Source organism: Eurosta solidaginis, chromosome 4 (genome assembly GCF_040869045.1).
Source record: "Eurosta solidaginis isolate ZX-2024a chromosome 4, ASM4086904v1, whole genome shotgun sequence".
In the NCBI taxonomy this organism is placed as follows: domain Eukaryota; kingdom Metazoa; phylum Arthropoda; class Insecta; order Diptera; family Tephritidae; genus Eurosta; species Eurosta solidaginis.
Genome location: NC_090322.1, coordinates 96268393 through 96294475, shown reverse-complemented (window position 1 = coordinate 96294475; position 26083 = coordinate 96268393). Strand labels below are relative to the sequence as shown.

Here is a 26083-nt window from a genome sequence, read left to right as displayed (position 1 = left end):
CTGACAGATTACCTAGTTCAAGTCGATTCGCCTGAATGCACTAAATGTAAAATAAATTTTTTCGCTGGTCATCTTATTGGGTCCATCAATGACAAGCTTTATAAAATTACCAAGAGGCAAACGTGATTTTGAAATAAATTTTTAATTCAGTGTTGTATCACTTTTATTAGGCTCTATTAGTTCCTAAAATCTATAACAAAATTTGTTTGTTAATCGATCGAAACATCTAACCACCAAAAATAGACCTCTCGTGCTGATAAGTCCGTTGTTTCATCAGTTACATATATACAAAATTTGTTTTTTGGAAAATCCGACATTACTCCTTTATGTGCCGGAATTGCCTTTGTTCTGCTACAATTAAATGATTGAACGATTTTTGAATCTGGGCAGTAGTGAAAAAGACAAAAATATCAAAATCGTGGCTACTTGCTTAAAAAGCACCAAATTTGACAAAAAGATACCAGCGCATCAAACAGAGTCCGAACTGGCAACCGTGGTTTTCGCCGTGTTTTTGCGAACAGCCTTAAAAAGAAATGTCAGTAGTTTGGGTTCGAAGCAAACATGTTAAGTGATGTCTCTTGTTGATTTATGCTCTTTGATTAATATTTTGCTACATGTGTGGTCTTCATATGTAAATATGTAATGGACAACTGAATGCAGTGAAAGTGAATTCTAAGGCATGTTACACCACCCGCCTTTGAAGAATGGTCATACATAATTTGGCGCCAATTATGCATGGCCATTCAAGTGAGGTAATTAAATTTTAAGTGTGCCGTCTTGTATCGTTTTGCGTTTTATGGCCCATTTAAAATTTGCTTGGGTTTACAAAATTTCAATTGCCTTTCACATTCAATCATTGTATGGCCGTAATTTACGACATAATTGTAGATGCCAAAAGTAATGAATTTGTGTGTTTATTTATTTTGATTTACATTTGTATCTTTTGTTTTACATGTGTACATATTGTGCTGACATTTTTTTTTTATTCTTAACATTTGAACATATTATGCTGACTTTGTTTCTTTCATTCTCTACATGTGTACATATTAAGTTGTCATTTGTTTCTTATTATTTTTGTTTGTGTGCATTGAGTTGAAAGTACTTTATGAGAATTATGAGTAAGGTGGAATGCTTATAATTAGATTTTTTTTTTTTAATTATCTTGGTTATTACTAGAGATTTTATATTGGTTTAAGCCTATTTTTATGAATTATTATTTCCTTATCTCTACTTGTTTTATCGCTGTTTCCTATTCTATGTGGTATTAATGTAAAATTGTTATTTTTATCAATATTTTTTACTCTATAGGGCCCTTTATATGTATTATCTAAATTTTGACTTGTGTCGTCTTTAACTGATACTAGTTCACCTATATTTATTTCCTTACTGTAGCAACTTCTATCATAATTTGCCTTTTGTTTTTCTTTAGTCTCTTATACTAATTTCCCATCTCGTTGCTGCGCTATCTGTAGTCTATACTTGATTTCTTTATCATAAGCCTCGTGGTTATTTACTGCGCTTATTGTGTTATCTTCTAGGAATTCGTAAGTCGGGGGGTTTTTCGCGATTATAAGCTCAAAAGGACAATAACCATGTAAGGTCGACGGTGTTGTATTGTAACAGTACGAATAATACCTGAGATATTCATCTCAATCATCTTTGTCACTGGATATGTAAGAATGTACATATTCATTAAATGTTCTGTGACTGCGCTCAACAGTATCCAAAGATTGATGATGGTACGGTGTTGAGGTTTTATGCTCAATTTTTAGCAGTTTGCGCAGTTCTTTAAATTAACTATTTTTGTATTCTGTTCCCATATCTGTTATGATTTTTTTTCATCCAACCATAAATCAGAATGAAATGCTCGAATACAGCTTTAGCGGCTGTTATTGCATGTTTGCTTGGAACTGGGATTGGTGCTAAGTATATGGTTAGATCGCATATAATGGTAACTGCATATTCGTTTGCATTTGTCGATTTCGGAATGGTCCTCTGTATCGATTTGTACAATATCAAAAGCCTTCGGAGGTGTCTCCGTTATTGTCAGAAGATTCCAGGTTCGACTCCTGGCCGGATCGCCATGTAGATAAAGAACAGATTGACGTATGATGGTTGGATCATGAGTGACTTTATTTGCAAATTACTTTCCCTTTTTTACAAAATATTCTTATACTACATATACCTATTTACACTAATACTTACAAACTAAAATGTAAACATTTCCTGTAAGCGGAGTCAGCATATTATAATGACCTATTTAGACACATGAGTACATATTTATGTATGTATAATGTATTTGTCGGTCAATGTGACAAATAGACAAGAGTGTCCGTCAGCTCTGCGCGCTGCGCTCTACATTTTATTTAATTGCAATCAACAACATAGTGCTGAAACTAAGAGCTTTGTCAGCAATACTAGATCCAAAACGTTTGGTTTGTGAAAGACATAAACTCATCCTAGAAATGTGAAAATCGAAGTACACTTTAGTCCACCATCCTAAAATTTTATATTTTACAACGAATACGTCACTCCTGTGAACTGAACAAAATTTGGTCCTTTTTCTTGAGATTCGTTCTATTTTCGATGAAATCATGATGTGGCAACTGTGCTCCACGTCAAGGCGAACGGACGTTCGACTCAAATGTATGTATGTTTACAAAGGTTAATTGTTTATTTAAATGCATGAAGTTTGGTTTCATTGTTTTGTATAGTGCCTTGAAGACGGTTAACCGACTCGTAACCGAAATACATATATCGGAATAAAAATAAAATATGGTGTTTTTATTAACAACTTTATTGACCTCGAACCAGCACACATAAAATCGAATATCTGTAGATAAAAGTTGGCCAAAACTAACATATTACATTTTTTTTTTCGAATTTGTGCAGAAAAGCTGGAGTGGAGCCATTGAAAATGATTTACGAAAAGCTGGCCCAAATGCAAGTATATTTTACAGCTGCTATAAGTAACTCCGAGACAGCCAGTCGCTTTCAGATGGCCAAATCGCTATTTTTCTATCTACTTGATAAAATTCTACGTGTGGAAACTAGGACAAAGCCGAACATAGATCTGAAAATATTAATGGTAACGGAGCCATTTCTAATGACTCTTATTGCTTGTTGTGTGGAAATTGTCCTAAGCGCATATCAATCTCAAATGAAATTTCCTTGGGTACTGGAATGCTTCCGTCTAACTCCTTTTCACTTTCATAAGATAATCGAAATAGTTGTAAGAAGCCATGGCGGTGTTCTTTCGCGACAGTTAATTAAACATTTGAATTGTATTGAAGAGTCTTGCTTGGAATCTCTCGCTTGGAATAGACAATCACCGCTGTGGGATATTATTAAAACTTATGGATTACCAACTTGGTCTGATGTAGACGTTGATAACCTAGAGAAACGGAATCTGCCTCAAAGTAAGTACTAATTCTACAAATAAAAGCAATGGCGGGTGAAAAACATCCTCAAAAATGCGATGACGACACGAAATAATTCATGTTGTGATGTACAATCATGATTCTCTTTTTTCTATAATAAATTTGTAAATGCCAACAGGTTTTGGGAGGAATAATTCATTTCCTACTAAATATTTCATGATATTGGTTTGGTAATTCTTTCAGAATTTGTTTGAAGAATGCCGTACGTTAGAATTTTATTCAAAAATACAATATCTATAAATTTGTTTCAAAAACTCCCTATCTCAATGCATTTTGACATAAGAGGAGCTAATGCAAAGCATTCTGAGATACGGCGTTCTTCAACCTTATTCTGATAATAGGGCGTTTTTATGACAAATGCTAAAATGCGAAATTTTTTAAATATATTTTGAGATATGACGATTTCGAACTGGCAGCCGACATGGGGTGATACTCTACTCAGCAGTTAATTTAGAATATTCAGAAGACGTTCATTTGATACCACGTTCGTTTGATACCACGTACGAGATCCAAATAAGTATAATCACCCCTATTCTGCATTTCGATTACGTTCCCGTTCTACGCTCCGCTTTAATCGAAGTTGGTTATTCTGCATTGCGACGGAATCGTAACGAGAAGAGGAAGAGCAAATGCTTTTTCGAAATCAGCTGTTTGTACGGAATGTGTGAAAATTGGAACAAAACAAATTAAAGAAAATTTGTAAAAAACACTGAAAACGTTTTTATTTTATTATCCACGCCATTTTGTACAAAAAAAAAAAAAACAATAGAATATATATGCCGTAGTGGTATATTTTTTTGAGTGAGGTGCTTTCATAATTGTATGTGTGTTTTTGTCGTTCTTTTGGCCAATTCCCTGCCGTGGCCACCAAGTTTTGTTAAAACGGATTCCTGCACGAATATAGTTGACATTTTCTGAATTTTATGGATGCTAATTTCATTGTAATGGCCTAAAATACTTTATGAAGATTTATTTATTCTTTCCGCAAGGATTGTTTACGTTTTCGCTTCACCTTCCTCTACTCCGGCAGCTTGCTTTGGCATATAACTGGACCCAACGAACAGACACAAATTATAGCTGTCTATTATACTGGAATCAATAGCCGCGGCATTATTTGTGGAGTTGGAAAGCAACGCATACGAAAATGGCCAGGAGAGAATGGAAAGGCAAATATTGCGAGATTTGTGTAATCAATGAGTGACGAATTGTAAGAAATTGAACTTAAAAGTGGTAAAGTTTAATGACTTATTTTCTTATTTAGGTTAAAAAAAAAACTTTCGACTTAATAAGGATACTTTCAAGTATGTGTTAGATACTTTTGCGGGGCAAATACGTCCAAGGACTTCGATATCGGCATGTTGTTTTTGACCTGACAACATATAAAAAACAATCATCACCAAGCCTTTTACGTTTCTTAACAAATTAATAAAAAAATAAAAATAAAATATTTTTCTGTCAACAAATTTGCAGCTTAGAAAAACGGAACTACGATTGGAATGCAGACTAAACAAAATCGAACGATTCGAAGTTGGATCAAAAGAGATTGGAACACAGAATACCAAAATTGACAAATCGAAAAAATTTCAATCCAAGTCGAAATGCAGAATAGGGCTGAATATATAATATTCCAAATATAAAAAGCTTCCAAAAAATTTTAAATAGAGAAGAATGTTATACGGAATGAATAAGTTAACATGCTGAATGAGTAAATTTCGTTATGGCATCTCCATTATTTACTAATGCCATTTTTACATTAATCGATTTACTAGTCAAGTTTTTGACGTTGAACGATGAATTTTAAATTGGTTTAGGTTTGTTCATAGGTTCACGAAAGTGCACGATAACTTGGTGTCCGTACTTTTCATAAAATTACCCACACTAATAGATCATGGCGTAACTAATAAATTCATCATAAAATTAAAAAATTGTTCTAAGGAATTTTAAATTGGTTTAGGTTTGTTCATAGGTTCACGAAAGAGCACGATAACTTGGTGTCCGTACTTTTCATAAAATTACCCACACTAATAGATCATGGCGTAGCTAATAAATTCATCATAAAATTCAAAAAAATTGTTCTAAGGAATTATATAGTTCAGTGCTTATCGGGTATTTGTAAACTGATTGCTTCCTATTTCTACTACTTATATTTTTCGAAAAAATCGCAAAGAACAACACAGTTAACGGATGTCAATTCGATTTGGGAGCAAGACGGCTGCAACTGTCAAAAAATTTGTCAGCCGAGCAAACCTCTTGTGGTTGAATCATGTTCAATACGAATTTTTCTGACATAAGTTTCCTCAGTTTTTTAACTTTATGAAGCTACACACGTGAAAAATAACAATATTACCCCTAATGGAACATTTTATATTTTTTTCGTAATGATATGTAATTCTTTCTAATCCAATGAAAAAACAAAAACAATACTCTTACACCAAAAAAAGATATGGACGAAATATTAGAAATACTTTATATTTATGGTGTCAGAAGTTGTACGAAAATAACAGGTTGTCAATTTCCAGCACTTTTATTACAGATTTTTAATTACGTGGCATGGAACTAACAAGCATTGCTGTCACATACAGTACAATTTTATGCATTTACACCGAAGTAGCGTCTTTGAGCAAATCTTACTATTAATAGTCCTTTTTCGGATTTCCCTGTCTAGGTTGACTGCGTAGGGTGATATAACTTCTTTGTGAGAGATGGAGCAACCGTACTTTGACAATTTTCACAGTGTGTTTATGATCACAGTTCTGCTGAAACACCCATGGTTGACCCAAACTCAATTTTTCGGCACTGAAACTGAAACTATCATTTAAAGTGTTTAGATAGTCTAACTTATTCGTGGAAATCTCTAGGAAAACCAAATAGCCAACGTCACCCAAACACCCACTTACTATCATGTAACCATCCATGTTTTACTCTAGAAATAACATTGCGTTTCGACAAAAGCCCTATTTATTGTTCTCCATATTTCTCAAATTTCCTCAAATTTGATTCCGTTGCCATTTTGCATTGCTAAAATTACATTCCAAATGAAGATGTGTTCGTACTGTTTCGGAACACTACTGTGCTGTTACTAACAAATGCAGAGAGAATATTTCACATACATGTACACAGCGCATGTAGACAGCTGCTAAGAGCAGAGGTTTTTACTCACATATACACACGCATATATGTAACTAGAGGGCAAACGCGAATATCAGATACATAAAGGAGAAATAAGTGAGCAGTTGTTAGCGAAAAATTTAGACCTTAGGAGAAATGTGAAGTACGCAAATATTCCGAAGCTCTACCCCAAAGTAGTCTAAATAAAGAACGTTTTGCAATACTGAATATTTGAGTTATTTATTCGACAGTTCACAGATTCGAATGATAGGAGAAGGTGCAAAATAATAAATGTTGAATAAATTCCAGGGTAGCGGAGGACAATAAGGACATGGCTAAGTTAAGTGAATTGAACTAAAATAGGAATTGGAGAACCTTGGATGTGGATTTAATACAACGAGAAATAAGGCCAAACTTCAAGCACGGCTACGAGAAGTTATGGATTCGGGAGAAATCAATGTTGAAGAGTATGTTTTTTCATCCTGATAACGATAACAATGGAAGAGAACAACGAAAAACCGCAGACAGGGACCAACACAGATTTGAATATGATTCTGGCTGCAATAACTACACAAACATCGTGCTTCTCAACTGGAATCGCAGAAGACTTACGTGTCCTTACAACTAGAAGAACAGGGGACATATATGGCCTCCAAATAGGAAGCATATGCGCAGCGCAGGAAGAGTATCATCGAAATTGGAAGCGCAGCATGCTAAAATTGCTCAATTTCAGGCAGAAGTCGATGATTTAAAAAGTCGTGTGGAGCAGTTACAACCAAATCGCCCAGCTTTTCAAGCGATCAATCCGAAGGTAAAAACTCCATCTTTTGACGGCTCTGTTCCTTTCCAGGTATTTAAGCTTCATTTCGAGAAGACGTCAGCAGTTAACAACTGGAATACTGAAGATAAAGTTGCTGCACTGTTAATCGCATTGAAAGGACCTGCAGCTGAAATCTTACAGACCGTTCTAGAGGGAGGACGAAACAATTATAAAGCATTGATGGTCGCTCTCGAGAGACGTTACGGAAGCGAGCATAGGAAACAGATATACCAAATTGAGTTGCAAAACCGCTACCAAAAAGCTAATGAGACTGTGCAGGAGTTTGAGTCGGATGTCGAAAGGCTGGCCCATCTGGAAAATGTGGACGATCCCGTGGAAAACAGCGAGAGCGTGACAGCCTTGCTTTTGTGTAAGTCAGCATTCAAAGTGCGCCGTGTGGAGAAAGGCCAGATTGGGTGAACACAATATTGGAAGCAGTAAAAGGATCGCAAATATTGAGTGACAGAATAATCAAATGCGGGAAGCCAGGTCACATTGCACGTCATTGCGGTCTTGACCCTAGTGGTTCCAACAGCATAGGTGGTCTCAAACACAAACTGGAAGGAGATGAGCTAGAGCGAGCCAGATGCAAGGAGTGAAAGCTTTGTCCAGCTGTTGAATGTCCCGTTATATCTGTATCGCAAATCGGAAGAATGTCGAGCAGTCTTACCGCAGGAGGATATGTGGGGGCAATGAACGCTTACTGGCTGTAGATACGGGCGCATCTGATCCCATAATCCGATTTTATCAGTAGGAGAATAAAGCCATTACATGGAGCAAGATTGCGTACGGTCACTGGCGAGTACAACCAAGTATAGGGAGAAGTGACCTGTGAAGTCGTAATTGGGAAGGTATCGGTTCTACACAAATTCGTTGTGGCAAAGATTGTTGATGAAGTCATATTGGGAGTGGACTTCTTAATTGACCATGGCATAAACATCGACATGCAAAGAAGGATTATGCGCTATAAGAACAAGGATGTGCCACTTCAGTTTTGAGAAGGGATTCCGCAGTAAACGAGTGCTGGTGGAGGAGATTCGACAAAGACCACAAAAGTCGAAGGTGTTAGACCGGGCAAAGATTGGTGGAACGAAACCGAATGTACCTGTCAATGTCAAACCCAAATGTACGCACGAAAACGAAGGAAAGTGTTGTATACAGCAGAGGTTCGAAATAAAATGCATGAAACAATACTATTTTGTTAAGTTTTTATATCTGATGGAAAAGAATTCATTAATTACAAGAAATTTGTTATATGGAATTAATTCAAAACTTACTTGTGCGTGCTTTTCACATGTTTCTTTCAAAAAGAAAGAACCGGAAGCGCACAAACCAAATGGCTCCCAATTTTACAGAGTTGCTTATATAGTACATATTTTAAGGAATATAACAAAAAGGTTTAAAGTATTCGGTGCATAACTATTTGGTGTTAATTTCTATTTGTAACATCCTCCTCTCCGTGATTCGATTCACTGCCGGCAGAATCACCGTTTACATCCAGTACGGCAATCTTTGATGCCGGCCTTCGTAAATTTCCCGCATCAGTTTTCACCAAGACTGTCCTGACTTGACCATCGGCTGCCGCTTTTGCTTCCAAAACGGTGCCTTTTTCCACTGCTAACGGCTTTCGTTGTCATCGCATACAATCACCACGTCGCCAACACATATCGGCTTTACTTGCTTCAACCATTTTACGCGTCCGGTTAAAGTAGGAAGATACTCGAGAACCCATCTCTTCCAGAACGTTCTTCTTCTGGTACCTCAGCTGCTTGGACGAAGTTGGGAGGCCCCAACAGAAAGTGTTTTGTGTTAAGCGATTCATCGTCGATGTGCTCAAGCGGAACATGTGTTAACGGACGAGAATTCACAAGATTCTCCGCTTCTATAAGGAGGCTATGTGAAGTCTCCAGTTGCGAAGCTCTTTCCTTTAAAGTTAACTGCAGCACCCTCTTAAACACCACCAGCTGGCGGATTTGCCGGTGTTGGAGTTGAACAACCAATCGATGCCTCTGTGGCAGCATTCACTAGAAATGCCCTTTTCAACCTCTACCTACGTTTATTTGCTAGTACCTACAAAATTTGTGCCTCGATCGCTTCTCATACGATTAATAAATTTGCGACATACTATAACGGTTGCATCGGTAGATAGGTCTTTCGCTAGCTCCAGGTGAATAGGTCTAATCGTAAGACAAGTAAAGATGGCCACCCATCGGTTTCCATGACGCCGTCCAATAGATACCACAACTGGGCCGAAGTAGTCGACGCCTGTGAAAGAAAATGGTCTTACAAACGGGGTAAACCTGTCCTTAGGGAGTTGACCCATCAATGGTGTTTGTGGAGTGGCTGCCACATTTTTTCATAGTTGACAACTTACTTTAATTGATCTTAACAGACGGCGAACGCTTGGAATGCAATACTTGTATCGTATAGCGACAACCATAGACTCGAAATTATAGTGATGAAACATTTCATGGTAATGTTTGCCTACCAAGAGAGACAGCGGATGACCTTTAGACAGTATCACTGGTCGCTTAGTTGATGCGGATGCGCACCCGGCGTAATCGATTTGGCCACCCAAACGCACAACCTATATATGTAAAACTCCTATATTGCTACGTCAGGCTAGGTACACTTACAAACAACAGGGTGCCGATATGTTGCTGTTCGAATGGTTTTGTTTTTGTGTTCAATAATCGAATGTACCTAAATTTTAATTTTTTTGTTACACTTATGCTGCTACAATCACAAAAATTGTGTAGGCTGTCATGTTTTGATTTCGGATTCAAAACTCATTGCGAGCATTTTCTATTAGCAATATAGGAGTATTACATATGTATATGGCAGAACCCCAACTTCATCCAATGTCGGACATAATTTGTAAATCGAACTGCCTTTACTTACTGGCGAACCACTGGACAACATTTGCATTTCGTCCGTAATCTCAGTATTTTGAACTAGGCAGTAGATAAAAGTCTCTGTTTGCTTTTATGGTTTTGTGTCGCCGATAATGTTTTATGTAACCAAATCTTTATTGTTTTCCAGCGAACGACATTTCCATATTGCTAATCGCACCCACATCATTATTCGGAGAAATTTGTACAAGTTGGTATATTTAGCAAATGGCACGACATTATCGCATGTCTGTACTGTATACAGTGTTTTAGAACGCAGCTCGGTATCGATACCTTGCTCAGAAATGTCTTTTGGAACAGCAGGTCAACGATCTTCGTCTTACTTTAAAAATTGAGGATCATTAATCCATTTACAGTTTGAGTCAAACTTCTTCGGACGCGTTGCATCTTCAGCGGCACTCCCTAGCACCCTTTTGCACTGGTGCACCTCGGACGACTGCAGAACTTTATAACACAATGCAATTACAGTGATTCCGCCTTTTGGCCCTTTCAATTAAACAGGCAAATATTTCAGCAGTGTTTCTTTTGTGTCAGCTGATTTATGAAATGAATGCAGCGAAGTTTGAAATTCACTGGCTTGCTATCTTCTTGGCATTTATTATTTGTGTCTGTATTATTATTAGAATTTCTTTGTAAAACAATCGATTGTGGAATCTACCACAGGATTGCACTCCACATTGTCGTCGTTTTATGCAGCTATACAAACTATGGCCTTGTTGCAAACAAGATAAGCACTAATTCTTTTTCTTTTTCACAAAATTCCATCGATACGAATACTCGGCGTATTTAAACTTTTCACATTTAAAGAAATGGTGGTTTTCTTCGCACATTGATCACTTTTTTCATTTTTGTTTTTAGAAATTACTGGCCTTGTTTGCAGTTTATTTTTGGTAAAGGACTGTTCATTTGCAGAAGATTTTTTCACGGGCATAACAGCAGTGGTCATTGACACATAGAACGCACCTGTTTAAAGCCAAATAGTGAAATCTCTTACAGATGGGTAAGGTTGCTGCAGAGTTAATATGTGGTGGGTCCACTCTGCTCTTTTGCTAAACGTTAGTTTGCTCAGCAACTCATCCAATAAATTTGGATTGTTCAAATGAGGGGCGACGCTGGCACTTTCAAGGAAAGCTATCAAATTTGCAACCATTGTGCTGAAATTTAGAATGGCCGATATCTTTACGCTACTGATGGTAGGGTATGCACGTTCCTTTGCAATCTGGCTACGAACGAGCAACTCTGGGCGCCGTAGTGGTGCTCCAAAGTGTGTATTACAATATTTACATTCACGGGATGTATTAAAAGCGATTCAACTTATGGCGCGCGTTTAGAGATTCGAACGATAGCAGAAGATGCAAAGCAATCAGTAATTTCTAAAAATTCGATACCCACATCCCGTGGGTTTGGACACCCCAAACACCCGCTTACTATCATCTTTCCGCTCCGTGTTGTAATGAATTTTGGGAAATTCCTGGTAATTATGCACCTTCCGCTAACCTTCGAATCGCTGAACTGTCGAATAATTTCCTCAAATATTCAGTATAGTTCTTTATTTACAACTCTATTGTAGTAGCAGTACTTCACAAATTAATTTACATTTTGCAACTTTGTATGGGCCCTCCCAATTACACTGAAATTTCGGGGACAAACCTTTCTTTCGTTGTGGCTTGTGTAACAGCACCAAACCTCCTTCCAGAAAACCTTCCGAATTGATGTATATTGGAACGATTTTCCGTCATCCCTTGTCAAATTTGGTTTCGTGACAAACCGATTTTAGCGTTGTGCCATCATCAGTGTCGATTTTCGTTCTAATCTGTTGTTGTGCTTGTGTATGTTTATGTATATGTACTGTACGTTCATTCAGAACCGAAGGTGGTTTTTACTGATCGTTTTGTGTGGCTGGCTGAGGCAGGTAGAAGTCGATAATTCTAGTCGTTTGAGCTTCTTTGTGTGTTTGTTGTTTTGGTGCATTTATTGATTTGTGTTTAGTTGTTATTGTGTTTTTGTCTGTTGTACCTGTGTGATTTCTTTGTTTCTTGTTAACAAGTTGTAAAGTTTCAAATATGTTGTCAGAAATTGTGTTTATCTGTTCGTTTATTATTCTACCGTCGAATGTTTTCTGTTTGTAGACACACAGTACATATACGTAAATATACACAAGCATCAATTTGCCTGCTCATGTACCTACGAACTATAAATACAAGACAAACGAGAACAACAGATCAGAACCAAAATCGCCACTGATGATGGCACAACGCCGAAACCGGTTTGCCTCGAAACCAAATTTGACAAAGGATGACGGAAAATCGTTTATCCACCCTGTCGGAAAATCAACAAAACAAAATAAGTTCATTGCTTTATCATATCTGGCTTCCATCTTGTCGCACATAATCCTTTTCTTACAATATGGGTATTTACTTTATTACTATTACTTTCTTTCTCCAAGACCCCAATTGCATTTCTTGGATTTATTTGCATTTCTTTCCGCATTGGCATTTCTTTCCGCATTGGCACTTATTGTAAAAATTACCTTTGCGAGAGTTTAGCACGTTGTCTCATGCACTGCCGATTGGTAAGCCATCAAGAATATGAATATGTGTGTATTCCACTCTCTATGGAACTTGTCCATTTCTTTCGTTAAGTAATCAATCCACTGTTCCATTCCAACGATCTGCCTGCGGAGCTCTCACGGGGCAATTAGGTCGTGCCCCTCGGAAGCTTTAAACGTGATATGCAATGTTCCACCGGTAGATCTCTTTATCAAGGAAACGGCATCTCAACGGGCCCTAAGGCTTCGGAGTTGGGCATTTGGAGGGAGCGTACATGTGGGCACGGCCGTATCCTGCTCAATATTAACGACTCCCGCATCTTGTCAAAAACGGACTACATATGTATGTCCACGGACAGTCTTCGACACAAACTACACAATTCTTATCACTCAGAGATTTTACATCTCATCAAACCTGGTTGGGCAGTGCAGGGAGAGCGCCATGATTCTGGCGAGCCGGCAGATCGTTACCCTGATATGGGTGCCGGGGCATAGAAACAAGGGTAACGAGATGGCGGATGAGCTGGCACGGCGTGGAGCCGCTCTTGATGTCTCAGGAGCGAAGGAGGTCCTTGCACCCCTGGGACTTATCAAGGGTTGAGTGAGCCCAACATGGGTGGAATCGGTTGGGGACCTGTAGAGTTTCCAAAAGCATTGGCCATTATATAACGAAAACCGATCTATAGCTGTCCATAAGATGAACAGAAGGGATATATTCAGAGTAGTTGCGGTGCTCACGGGGCATTGGACAATTGGGGTACATATGGTACGGATGGGACTGGAACACAATACCTCCTGTCGCAGCTGCAAGCGTCTGGAGGCGGAGGAAACGGTTGAACATCTGCTGTGCCAATGCCCAGCACACTGTCGAAGCAGAATAAAGTTTCCTGGAAAGCTCTTTTTCGAAAGCCTCTCAGAACTCAAGGATGTTAGGCCGGGAGAGCTTCTCAAATTTCTAAACTCCACAGGATGGATGTAGGGGGGACGGGTTTCCCTGAGGCGCTTGAAAATGTTTATTAGTATTCTTACAACACCCTTTCATTGGTTAACTCACGAGTTTGTGGTATCAAAACGGCGCGTGAGCGCTAATTGGAGTCAAATGGGACTCGCCACTCCAACCAACCAATCCACTGTTCCACCATACCATCGGACTGAAGATGCAATGCAGTTGTCCGGGTTTGTAGAATACCGATGTCTTACACATTTCTTGGAACACAGCTGATTCAAAATTCCTGCCGTGGTCAGAATGTAACTCCATTGGTACACCATACCTTGCAACGCAATTGTTTGTAAACACTTCTGCTACTGTTTCCGCTCCTTATTTGGGATTGGGTATACCTCAGGTCATTTTCTGAAATAATCCATAACCACCAGTATGTATTTGTTTCCGCGGTTGCTAGTAGGAAATGGACCTGCTACATCCATGTCGATCATCTCCAATGGTGCACTTACATATGTTATATTGCTTCATCTGGACATGACTTCGGGTTTTGGGTCCCTTTGCTCTGCTGCAAACCTCGGCTATCCACTAAGTGACCGACTGACGGCAACCAACCCAATAGAATCTCTGCTTAATTTTCTCGAGCGTCTACGTGATTCCAAGATGACCTCCACTTGGGCCGTTATGACGCCCAGGGAGTTTAGTAGGAGAGGGAGTTGAGATATGTAGAAATTAAACAGAAGCGGGGATAGGACATCGCCCTTTGGTACCCCTGTTTAATTTTCCTAGGTTTTCAGATTTCGTTCCTAAATTGAACCGACGCTTGCCAACCATTCAGATAATTTGCGGTCCATATTTTTACAAAGGGGGAAGCTGTGAGTCTTCTATGTCTTGGACTATCGTGCCTTGGTTGACTGTGTCAAAAGCTTTTGACAGGTCAAGTGCCACGAGCACCGTCCAAAATTAATCTAGGTATTTATGGCATTTAGCGCGGTGGTGCTGCTGTGCATTTTGCGGAAGCCATGTTGGTGCGTGGCTAGGCGAAGATTTGCCGTGAAATGAGGAAGCCAAACGGTTTCAAATGTCTTAGCTACTGGCGAAAGGAGTGATATGTTGTTGTTGTTGTAGCGATAAGGTTTCTCCCCGAAGGCTTTGGGGAGTGTTATCGATGTGATGGTCCTTTGCCGGATACAGATCTGGTACGATCCGGTAACACAGCACCATTAAGGTGCTAGCCCGACCATCTCGGGAACGATTTATATGTCCACATTAAACCTTCAGGCCATCCCTCCCTCCCCACCCCATGTTCCATGAGGAGATTGGGGTCGCCAGAGCCTCGTATGTTAGTGAAAGAGGATTCGCCGCGGATAGATGAGGTTGACAATTGGGTTTGGAGAAGCTATATATTGCGCTGGCAACCTGGAGGGGTTGCGCCAGACAGCCCCTTGAATCTGGTATTTTAGTCGCCTCTTACGACAGGAATACCTACCGCGGGTATATTCTGACCCCCTAACCCGCTGGGGGAAAAGGAGTGATATCGGCCGATATGACTCGTCTTCGTTAGCTGGTAAACTGCTTTAGTAGTGAAATTATCCGTGCCATTTTCCATTGTTCAGGAATGACAAAGGACTTCAGAAACGGGTTGGAAACGTGCGTAAGGTAGTTCATTCCCTCAGCGCCAAGGTGTTTTAGCATTGGCATGGCTATTCCGTCTGGGCCTATTGATTTGGAGGGCTAGGCCTTGCGAATGGCTGCTTCAAACCCTGTGGGGTGCACGACGTCTGGCTTTGTCCACAGAAGATTGTATTATAAATTGTCGGCAAATAAAGTTAAGATAAAGTTTTGTGGCCGAAGGCTATGGATACTTTATCGTTGTGTTTAGTTTGATTGGACAGGGATTTTACGGTTGACCAGAATTTACCAACACCCGCAGAGAGGTTGCAGTTCTTTATATGCTCCTCCCATTTGGTATGTTTGTGTTCATTTACCAGCCGCATAATATTCAAGTTGAGACTCCTAATATGGAGGTCTCCTCCCTCTCCCATATTCGATGCAAGCAACCGGATATCAATTCTAAACTGTTCCACTGTACCCAATATGACTTAGCAATAGGAATCTCTGCTGCCATTATTGTCATTAGCCAGACATGTCTTTATTCGTATTCCAAATATGGCTATGGGCTATGGGCTACGCAAAGTTTGGTACAAATCTACTGTAATATGTGCAGATCCCATGGAAACTTCTTAGTTCATGCAGGTTCTGTGGTCTTGGCCAATCCTTTACAGCTTCTATCTTTTCGTTCGCAGTGCAGATGCCATCCTTCGTTGCTGTTTGGGACTTAGTTTCAGACCAGAACCATATATTCTTTGGGAAACTTCCTCCAAGTTCTTAAGATGTTGTTCAAAGTTCTTTCCCAATACGATGATGTCGTCTAAGTACACCAAGCACGTTTTCCAATGTAGTTCTTTCATTTCCTGGTCAATAAGTATTTCAAAAGTAGCTGGTGCATTACATAGTCCAACGGGCATTACTGTAAACTGCCAAAGACCATCACCGACACTGAAGGCTGTTTTCTCCTTGCCTTCCTCCTTCTCCTCCACTTGCCAGTAGCCACTTTTCAAGTCCAGTGTGGAAAACCATTTCGTACCAGATAACGAGTTCAGAGTGTCGTATATTCTGGGCAATGGGTAGCTATCCTTTTTCGTGACGTTCAAATTGCGGTAGTCCACGCATAACCTAATTTTTCCATCCTTCTTCACAAGTACCACCCGTGAGCTCCATGGACAAGCTGATAACGCCGCTGTCGCCCATTTCTTGTATGATTTAACTCCCAACTTCCTGCTTGGCCAGTGGAAAACTACGAGGAGCTTGACGGATCGGCCTCGCATCTCCAGTGCCAATTTGATGTTTCACAAAGTTGGTGCTTGGTTTGGAACCATCCTGGTCAAATATGTTTGCGTACTTTAGGAGCAGTTGTTTTGCCTTACTCTGATAGTCTTCTCTAGCCTCTCCGTTCATGCTGTGATGTCATTTGAAAGATCAATCTTGGTAGTTGAAACATTTTCCTGGAGCTGTTCACAATTTGTTACTACTTCAGCGTCTTGGTATCTTCCCAATATAGTTCCTTTGGTCAGTTTGAGTGGTGACTTGAACTCATTGAGTGCTCTTACCGCAATACGTCCATCTTGTTTTGTCATAGCCAGGGGTTTTCCTACAAGTAGATTCGATGTTGATTTGTTTGCTGCCTCGTCAACCCACAATTTGTTTGTCCCACAATATCCACCAACCTTTGCCCAGATGACTGCCTCCGATTTTGGTGATATTTGCTGATTCTTCTCCACCAACACTCGTTTATTGCTGTAACCTTTCTCGTAGCCGAAATTAAGTGGCACATCGATGTCCTTATATCGCATCGTCTTGCTGTGCATGTCGAACTTGATGTCTTGGTCGATTAAGCAGTCTACTCCAATTATCATTTCATCAACAGTCTCTGCCATTATAAAATTGTGTAGTACCGTGACGTTCCCAATTGCGACTTCACATGCTACTTCTCCCATTAGCTGGGTGTCCTGCTGTTGTTGTAGCAGTGCTTCGCCCCACCTAACAGCCGCGACCGATCACAAATTGTCATCAACATCCTCTAACGGGAGTCCAAGGAAACTTGCTGTTTCAACAGGGGTGGACCATAATGAAAGGGGTGTTAGAGGCGTTGGTTCCACATTACAATTAAAGAGATGGTTGGTGTCATGTGGGGACACATTACAAGCGGGACATACATTTTGTATGTCGGGGTTGATTCTGGATAGGTAAGAGTTTAACCTGTTACAGTATCCAGAACGAAGTTGAGCAAGAGTGACACGCGTTTCCCTGGGGAGTATGCGTTCCTCTTCCACAAGTTTTGGGTACTTTTCTTTGAGTACTGGATTCACCGGGCAATTCCTGACATAAAGGTCCGACGCCTGTTTGTGGAGTTCACCAAGGACCTGCTTGTGTTTTTTTGCTTCATACGGCTGGGTTTTCAGGTGCCGTATTTCCTCAAAATGCTTACGGAGATGACTCCTTAAGCCCCTAGGCGGTGTTGACTTATCAATCAGATGTCTGTTTGGATGCCCAGGTTTCTGAGTATTAAACAGGAACTGTTTGGTTAGCATCTCATTTCTCTCCCTGATGGGGAGTATTCTCGCCACATAAGAAGGCAGCCCGTGGCGATTCTGAGAGCAGTATTTTGGCGGGCCTGTAGCTTCTTCCAGTGGGTAGTTTTTAGGCTTGGCGACCATATGGGTGACGCGTAGCACGTAAACGGCTGGCCAATTGCTTTGTATGTAGTAATGAGCGTTTCTTTATCTTCTCCCCAGGTACTGCCAGCAAGGGATTTGAGGATTTTATTACGGCTCTGGATTTTCGGAACAATTGCGGCTGCGTGCTCACCAAAATGTAGATCCTGATCAAACGTTACACCCAAGATTTTGGGGTGTAGGACAGTCGGTAGCGTAGTGCCATCGACGTGGATGTTCAAAATGGTCGACATTTGGGGCGTCCATGTTGTAAATAAGGTCGCGGAAGATTTAGTCGGTGATAATGCCAGGTTTCGCGAGGCGAAAAAACTGGAGAGATCAGGGAGGTAACTGTTTATTCTGTTGCATCGATCTGTGGGCCTGGGCCTGTGGCCATTATTGTGCAGTCATCGGCGTATGAAACGATAGTGACTCCTTCTGGTGGTGAAGGTAGCTTAGATATGTAGAAATTAAACAAAAGTGGGGATAGGACACCACCCTGTGGCACCCCTTGTTTAATTCTTCTTGGTTTTGATGTTTCGTTTCCAAATTGCACCGATGCCTGCCGACCACCCAGATAGTTTGCGGTCCACCTTTTAAGACATGGTGGAAGGGTTGACCGTATCAAAAGCTTTTGATAGGTCTAGCGCTACGAGTACTGTTCTATGGTGGGGGTTTTGATTTAAAACGCAATTTATCTGGGTGCTGATGGCATTTAGCGCGGTGGTGGTGCTATGGAGTTTTCTGAAGCCATGCTGATGAGAGGCTAGCTGCAAATTTGCTTGGAAGTAGGGGAGCAAAATGGCTTCAAGCGTCTTTGCTACTGGCGATAGGAGAGATATCGGACGATACGACTCTCCTATGTTAGCTGGTTTCCCATGCTTTAGTAGCGGGACCACCTTGGTCATTTTCCATTTTTCGGGTATGACAAAGGTGGAAAGAGACAGGTTGAAGATATGTGCTAAGTATTTGAAACCCTCTTTTCCTAGGCCTTTAAGCATCGGCATGGCTATGTCGTCTGGGCCCACTGCTTTGGATGGTTTAGCGTGACCAATGGCATCTTCAACCTCTCTGGCGGTGATGGTAATTGGTGACGTGCTGAATTTATGTTTATGTGCGTGTCTATTGGCCCTCCGTCTATCTTTGTCGACCGTAGAATGCATTACATATTGACGGCAGAAAGTGTAAGGTAAGGGCATAATGTCATAATGTGTTGAGCCATGCAACATTTTGAGAAAAAATATCGGTTGTGATTTATTTGATATACAATCACAATTTCCGAAATATTCAATATAAATATATATGTTCTTTCTAAAATACTACAAAAATTTAAAAAAAATATTGAATGTAGGTGGCATCTCGACAACGAGTTTGAGATGTACTTACTATTTGAAAACTTGTATAATTTTTCTATTGGATTGTATCAAACGTGAACACCTGGTAAGTCAATTGGCATTTAGCCCTAATGACAAAAATTTCCAAAAAGCGTATAACGTATTTTTGCAACAAAACCAAAAGAAGTGCTGTGCTCAAATAATTCCCTAAACACGAGGTTTTAACGCGGTACGCATCTCAAGGCATCTAGCCTATAGGATGGTCAATTCCAGCGAAAATTCTTCACATCCATACAAAACTGTTTGAACACAACAACAATCGAAAAAAAAAATACAAAAATTTATAAAATGTTAATCTAATAAAAAAAATACCAAAAGCAGACAGAGATTGATTCAAGGAGTGAATCATATATGTGGAGCCAATATTTAACAAAAGCACACAAAAGTTGCTTTCCTCTATCGGGCTACACTTTGGGCGCCATTTTATCTGTTATGATCTTCATTGACTGAGTGTGCGATAGGCACATTTACGGAGAAAAGAGCAGCAGTGCTTGTGGCAAGGTGCGATGACCACGGCGTGTGCACTGGCATTTAGGCCCGGAGCTTCAGCTTCGTGTATTCTTATACATGGTCATCAAACAGCACTGCTCTCCCCAGTCAATGGTCAAACAGGATTATTTATTTTGCACACTGGGGATATTCAACCAAAAAGAAAATATACAACAAAAAAAAAAACAACAACAAACGCACTTGCATGCCACACTTCATTGATATGACACGCCGACACACCTATATGACTGGTAGCCCATTGTTGCAACGTTTGGTGGCTGCCTCTGTACCCGCCCTACCATTGGCCTCATGGATGTTATTGAGTCCCCGTTATATTACCACTACCTTCCCATGTCACAAACCAAAGTAAAACAAAATTATTTACCCATTATTAGTTATTATTCACAAATTCAATGCATTATACAAGTTTGTTTAGTTTTAGCCTAGCTGACCTGAACTTAACTCACAAAATCGATTTTGATTTTAAACAAGAGAAAGTCATGTGAAAGAAAATATAAAAAAAAAATAACATGGTAGAACAATAATCATTCCTACGTGTACACTGAATAGTATCTTGCCACTAAAAATTTATATACATATGTATGTAAAAAGTATGCGCACATATCATTACGAATATGCAAAAAAATAATTTTTTTAAACAAAAAACTATATGTTCGAAGAAAAAGAAACTTCACTTGATATATTAATATCTATTTATGTACAAATGTACATATGTACATATGTATGTACAGGTATTTGAGTGAATGTATATATGTATATATAATTAAAAATATAATATTAACAAATTAGCAAATTTACATAGGTATATGGGGCATTAGGTAATCACAAATAAATTCTTCTTTATATATATACTAGCAGACCCGTCAGACGTCGTTCTGCCTTAAATTTGGTCTATCTGCATACATTTTAATAAGCTTTTTCTCTCTAACTCTGCCTTCCCCTCTTCACTTCTTCCTAATCATTTTATTTACTCCTCCCTCCGTCTTTTTCGCTTCATCTATCTCTATTTTCGTCTCACTATATCTCTTTCTCAGTCTCCTTGTCCTTCCCTCTTGTCTCTTCTCTCAAGCTTTTCCCATTCTTCTTCATCCCTTATTGTCAGTCCCAGAGGATGGTATGTATTTTGTTCCAGTCCCATTCCGAGTTCCAGTCCCACTCCGAGTCTCAGTCCCAATTCTAGTCCTAATCTCATTCCCAGCCGGTCTCTGGTCTACTTCCCCGAAAAAAGGATCGTAAATACTAATATAGGCAAATTTATATACCAAATTTCAGGCAAATAGAATAGGACACATGCACATTATGCAAAAATATGCTGGCAAATAAATTTTCGGAAAAATGGGTTTGCTTTCGTGTAGAAAGAATCTGCGGAAGAAACCGATACCGCTCTATTAGAAATTTTACTTTTACTTTTAACACCACACTATTTAATATTCAACAAGGGGTGAAAAGGGTTTAATTCTTTAAAGAAAAAGCATAAACACTTACCATAGACATGTATGTTTTTCTGCTCAAGGTGGCTTTGATATGCTGACGACAGGAACGTTATAAAATTAAAAATTTGTATTAAGTCGTACGGGATTGCCGAATTAATCGATTCACTCGAACACAAAAACGTCAGGTTTTATATTAAATAAAACTTAGTGGATATTTATGTATATCTCAGAACTTCCCTTTTATTAAATATTTAGACTTTTAAAGTCTATTATTAAATTCACTCCGATTTACTAAATAACTTTTACCACGACCACGATGTTGATTCTATTAGATATCCACAGGAAAAGAACGATGGTTGCTTCAGGAAGTTATATTAGACCCTCGATTTTCCCATATGTGTCGATAAAAAAAAAAAAACTCAGTTCAAAAACATATGTTTTTTTGACATTAACAGAGGTAGAATATTGAAGTTGGAACAGTGGTGGCCAAGCAAAAAAAAAGGGAAACACTATCAATAAAAACAAAAAGCAGCTATAAATTAAAGTGAAAAAAAGAATTTAATTATATTTGCGGCTTAGTAATACGGTACAACGTTGAAGGCACTTTATATCTGCTTGATCAGAAGTCGCCTTGAATATTGTTCAATAATATGGAATCCTTTCTATGAATCTAACTCCTATAAAATTGAGAGAGTTCAAAAAATTTTTACGAAAATTGCTTTACGGATGCTTCACTGGCCAGATGGCCTCCCATTATATTATTTTTTATTATTAATAAACTTGAGCATAAATTACTCCGATTTATCTAATTTTTTCATTCCATATATTCCACTGCGTGATTTTCGGCATAACAGATTATTTATCGAAATATCTCATAAAACGAATTATGCTATGAATGAACCTATAACTAGGACTACTCGTATACATCTAGCAAATCGATTCAGTAGTGTTCTTAATTTTAATAACAGCTTAAATAATTGTTTTCTATTTTTAACTAGTCTGTAAGAAAGCATGTACTTATAGACTGAATGAATTAAATGAATTAAAAAAAATAACAACTCAAATATTCAGTATAGCTAAATGTTCCTTGTTTACAACTCTACTGTAGTTGTAGTACTTCACAAATTAATTACTCGCGTGCTTCACTTAAAGCGTGTTGAAATCAAACTGATTGATTTCCTCATTCCTCAGCTTGCGCTGCTTTTATACTCTCTGTTGCCTCGTTCGCATTTCTCTCCGATGGTCTTGACTTTAACGAACAACCCTCACGAACAGCTCCTTATTTATTTCTTTATGTATCTGGTATTCACTTTTGTCTTTTAATTATATGCGCGTGTAAGTTAACACCTGCAGCCCAAGGCCAGCCGCTAAACTAGCGCATAAACAAAGTCAGCAAATTTGTCTCCTAGAGCTGGCGATCATAACAATAAATTCACTAGCGGCTAGACAGCATTAGCTAATTACTGAGAATATGCAATGCCACACCAACATGCAGCTGCAGGGTGGTTTCGTATTAATGTTCAGCAAGCATAACAACTTCCTCCAATCGTGGGAGTGAATTCATGCAGATATCGTATTTCGAACATCTTCAAATTCCATAACATCATCACAAGCCAGTCACAGCGCCGCGGTCCTGGAACTCTTCCCAGCGGCGCTACCAACAGTAACTGCGAAGGTGGCGGCTGTAAGTTAGGATTGAAAATCGAGTAGTTTGTAAGTTTAGTTTAGATTTGAAAGCAAGCGCTTACGGGTAATAAAATTTATTTTCAAACTTTAACCTAGAGTTCATTAATTTATACATATTTGCCGACGCTTTGTCTGGCACTTGCCGTCAACTGATATTTCTGAAATATTTTTCGACAATATTACAGCACTTTCCGAAGGATTCTCTCCACAACATTTCGCACAACTGACCATATTTTAGCACCACTTAATCGGTGTGGCAGGGATGGGCGTTATCAACAATTTTGAATAACGATTGTAGAAAAAATAAAAAATAAATTTTTATTCATTATTCAAGAAAACTTGAGTGATGAATGACAAGGTATTTTTTATTCAAGCATTTCTCGAATAATGAATAACATTTTATCGTTATTCAAAATATTATGATTGTAAGGTTTGAGTAAAGGGTTAAGTTATTATTCATTATTTAAAAAATCTGGAATAACAATAAAATTTCAATTTTTATTCACTTATTAAAAATAAAAAAATATACCCATATGCGTAACCAGTTCGCGTGTAGTAATGAAGCTTCTTAGGATAATATTAAGATGATTTTGGGGTGTATTCGTGGGGTTTTTTGGGGGTCACTTGGGGCTAATTTCTGGGACACCCTGTGGTAATTTTTTTGGTAATTTCGTGGACTCCCTCGGGGTCCTCCCGGAGTCTATTGTGGGTCATTTCGGGATGGTTTTTGAGTCTCCCTCGGGGTCCTGCCGGGGCCTTTTAGGGGTCTTTCCATGGGCTTCCCGGGATCCCCCGGGGGTCATTTCAGGATGGTTTTTGAGACTCCCTCGGGGTCCTCCGGGGTCATTTCGGGATGGTTTTGGGGCTCCCTCGGGCTCATTTGCGGGTAATTTCGGGACGGTTTTGGGAACTGCCTCGGGGTAATTTCTCGAGGTCCTCCCACCTCCATACGGGCTCCTGGTTGTGCAGAGATCTCCGATGATACCTCTGCTGAAATTTGTGCCGACATTTGGGATATTCTACGTGCCTCCTGTGCTTCAAACCTCGTTGCTATTTGTGACGACGTTTCGGATATACGTGCCTCCTGTGCTTCAATCCTGGATGCTATTTGCGACGCCGTTTCTGAAAAAGGTACTTCTTGTCATGGCTCCTGTCATTCCATCTTGGATGTTTAACGTGTATCTTGCGATCCCAGTTGAGATGCTATACGTGTCTCTTGTACTTCGAGCTATGTTGACATATCGGTTGATATGTGTGAAGACAGTTGTTTCAGCACTGCTAGTATCGCGTTAGTGTCTACACTGGGCAATGTATTCGGAGTTTCTATCTTTCCTCTATTTTAGTCGCTGACTCTTTCACGTCAGGATGAAAAGTGTGTTCATCAACTTCGATTCCTTCCAATTCCACAGCTTCCCTTAGCTGTGATTTTAGCTCGAATTTATTGCCAGTAGTATTCAATCCATGGGCTTCCAGCACCGTTTTTAGTTGCTGAATCTTCAATTCACTCAACTGGGCCATGGTCTTGTTGTCCTCTGGAATTTGTTCAACAATTCGTGTTCTGACACCAATTGTTACGAATTTTGGGAAATTCCTGATAATTATACACCTTCTGCTAATGTTCGAATCGCTGAACTGTGGAATAAATAACTCAAATATTCAGTATAGCCAAATGTTCTTCATTTACAAGACTACTGTAGTTGCAGTACTTCACAAATCAATTACCCGCGTGCTTCACCTAAGGCGTTTTGAAGTCAAACTGATTGATTATTCCTCAGCTTGCGCTGCTTTTACACTCTCTGTTGCCTCGTTCGCACATCTCTCCGATGGTCTAGACTTTTCACGAACAACCTTCTCGAACTGCTGCTTATTTATTTCTTTATGTATCTGGTATTCACTTTTGTCTTAGTTATATGCGTGTGTATGTGTGAAAAAAGTTCTTCGAAAGATTTATGGACCTCTACGCGTTGGCGATGGCGAGTACCGAAGAAGATTTAATGATGAGCTGTACGAGCTATACGCAGACATCAACATAGTCCAGCGAATTAAAACGCAGCGGCTGCGCTGGCTAGGCCATGTTATGCGAATGAAAGATGATGCTCCGGCCAAGAAGGTGTTTCTATCGGAACCCGCCTATGGAAGCAGAGGTAGAGGGCGGCCCCCACTCCGTTGGAAGGACCAGGTGGAAAACGATTTAAACTCCCTTGGTGTGACCAATTGGCGCCGATTGGCGGAGAGAAGGAGCGACTGGCGCGCCTTGTTGGACGGCCATAACCGTTTAGACGGTTAAGTTATATAATGATCGAACCCTGATTTCGTATCCAAACGGCATTTCCCTACAACTGTCTTACGAATTTACACGCACACAGATGCATCTGGCCTCGTTTGCGTCCACACACACAGTCACACCGTGAGTACATGTAGATACCCTTTCACCAATGCTGCGAAACACGAGCGCATACCCGGTTGCGATACATTTTCAAAAAAAAAAAGGCTGTTGCCGGCGTACTTGCAGCATAAAGGCTGGCGTAACATAAATAAATGCACAACAACAGAAAAGTTAGCAACCACACATATGGCCATGTAAACATTAAAGCAAGCAGCCACGCATACATGCAAACAGCGAAGTTAAGAGCGAAGAAGTTATTTCACATACACACATGTAGTCACCTAAGAGCAGAAGTAATTACTCACACATACACACTTACTTACTTACTTAATTGGCGCTTAACCGTCTAAACGGTTATGGCCGTCCAACAAGGCGCGCCAGTCGCTCCTTCTCTCCGCCAATCGGCGCCAATTGGTCACACCAAGGGAGTTTAAATCGTTTTCCACCTGGTCCTTCCAACGGAGTGGGGGCCGCCCTCTACCTCTGCTTCCATAGGCGGGTTCCGATAGAAACACCTTCTTGGCCGGAGCATCATCTTTCATTCGCATAACATGGCCTAGCCAGCGCAGCCGCTGCGTTTTAATTCGCTGGACTATGTTGATGTCTGCGTATAGCTCGTACAGCTCATCATT

The 26083-nt window shown here is 39.8% G+C and overlaps 1 protein-coding gene across 4 annotated transcripts in view; it reads left to right on the top strand.

Moving 5' to 3' along the window:
* Rbf (Retinoblastoma-family protein) overlaps window positions 1-26083 on the top strand; it is a 597832-nt gene that overhangs the window by 303437 nt on the left and 268312 nt on the right. For all 4 annotated transcript variants that reach the window (XM_067782297.1, XM_067782293.1, XM_067782295.1 and 1 more), the window contains one exon: window positions 2893-3419. In XM_067782297.1, coding sequence (XP_067638398.1) covers window positions 2893-3419 — 527 coding nt within the window. The remainder of the gene's footprint in view (window positions 1-2892; window positions 3420-26083) is intronic.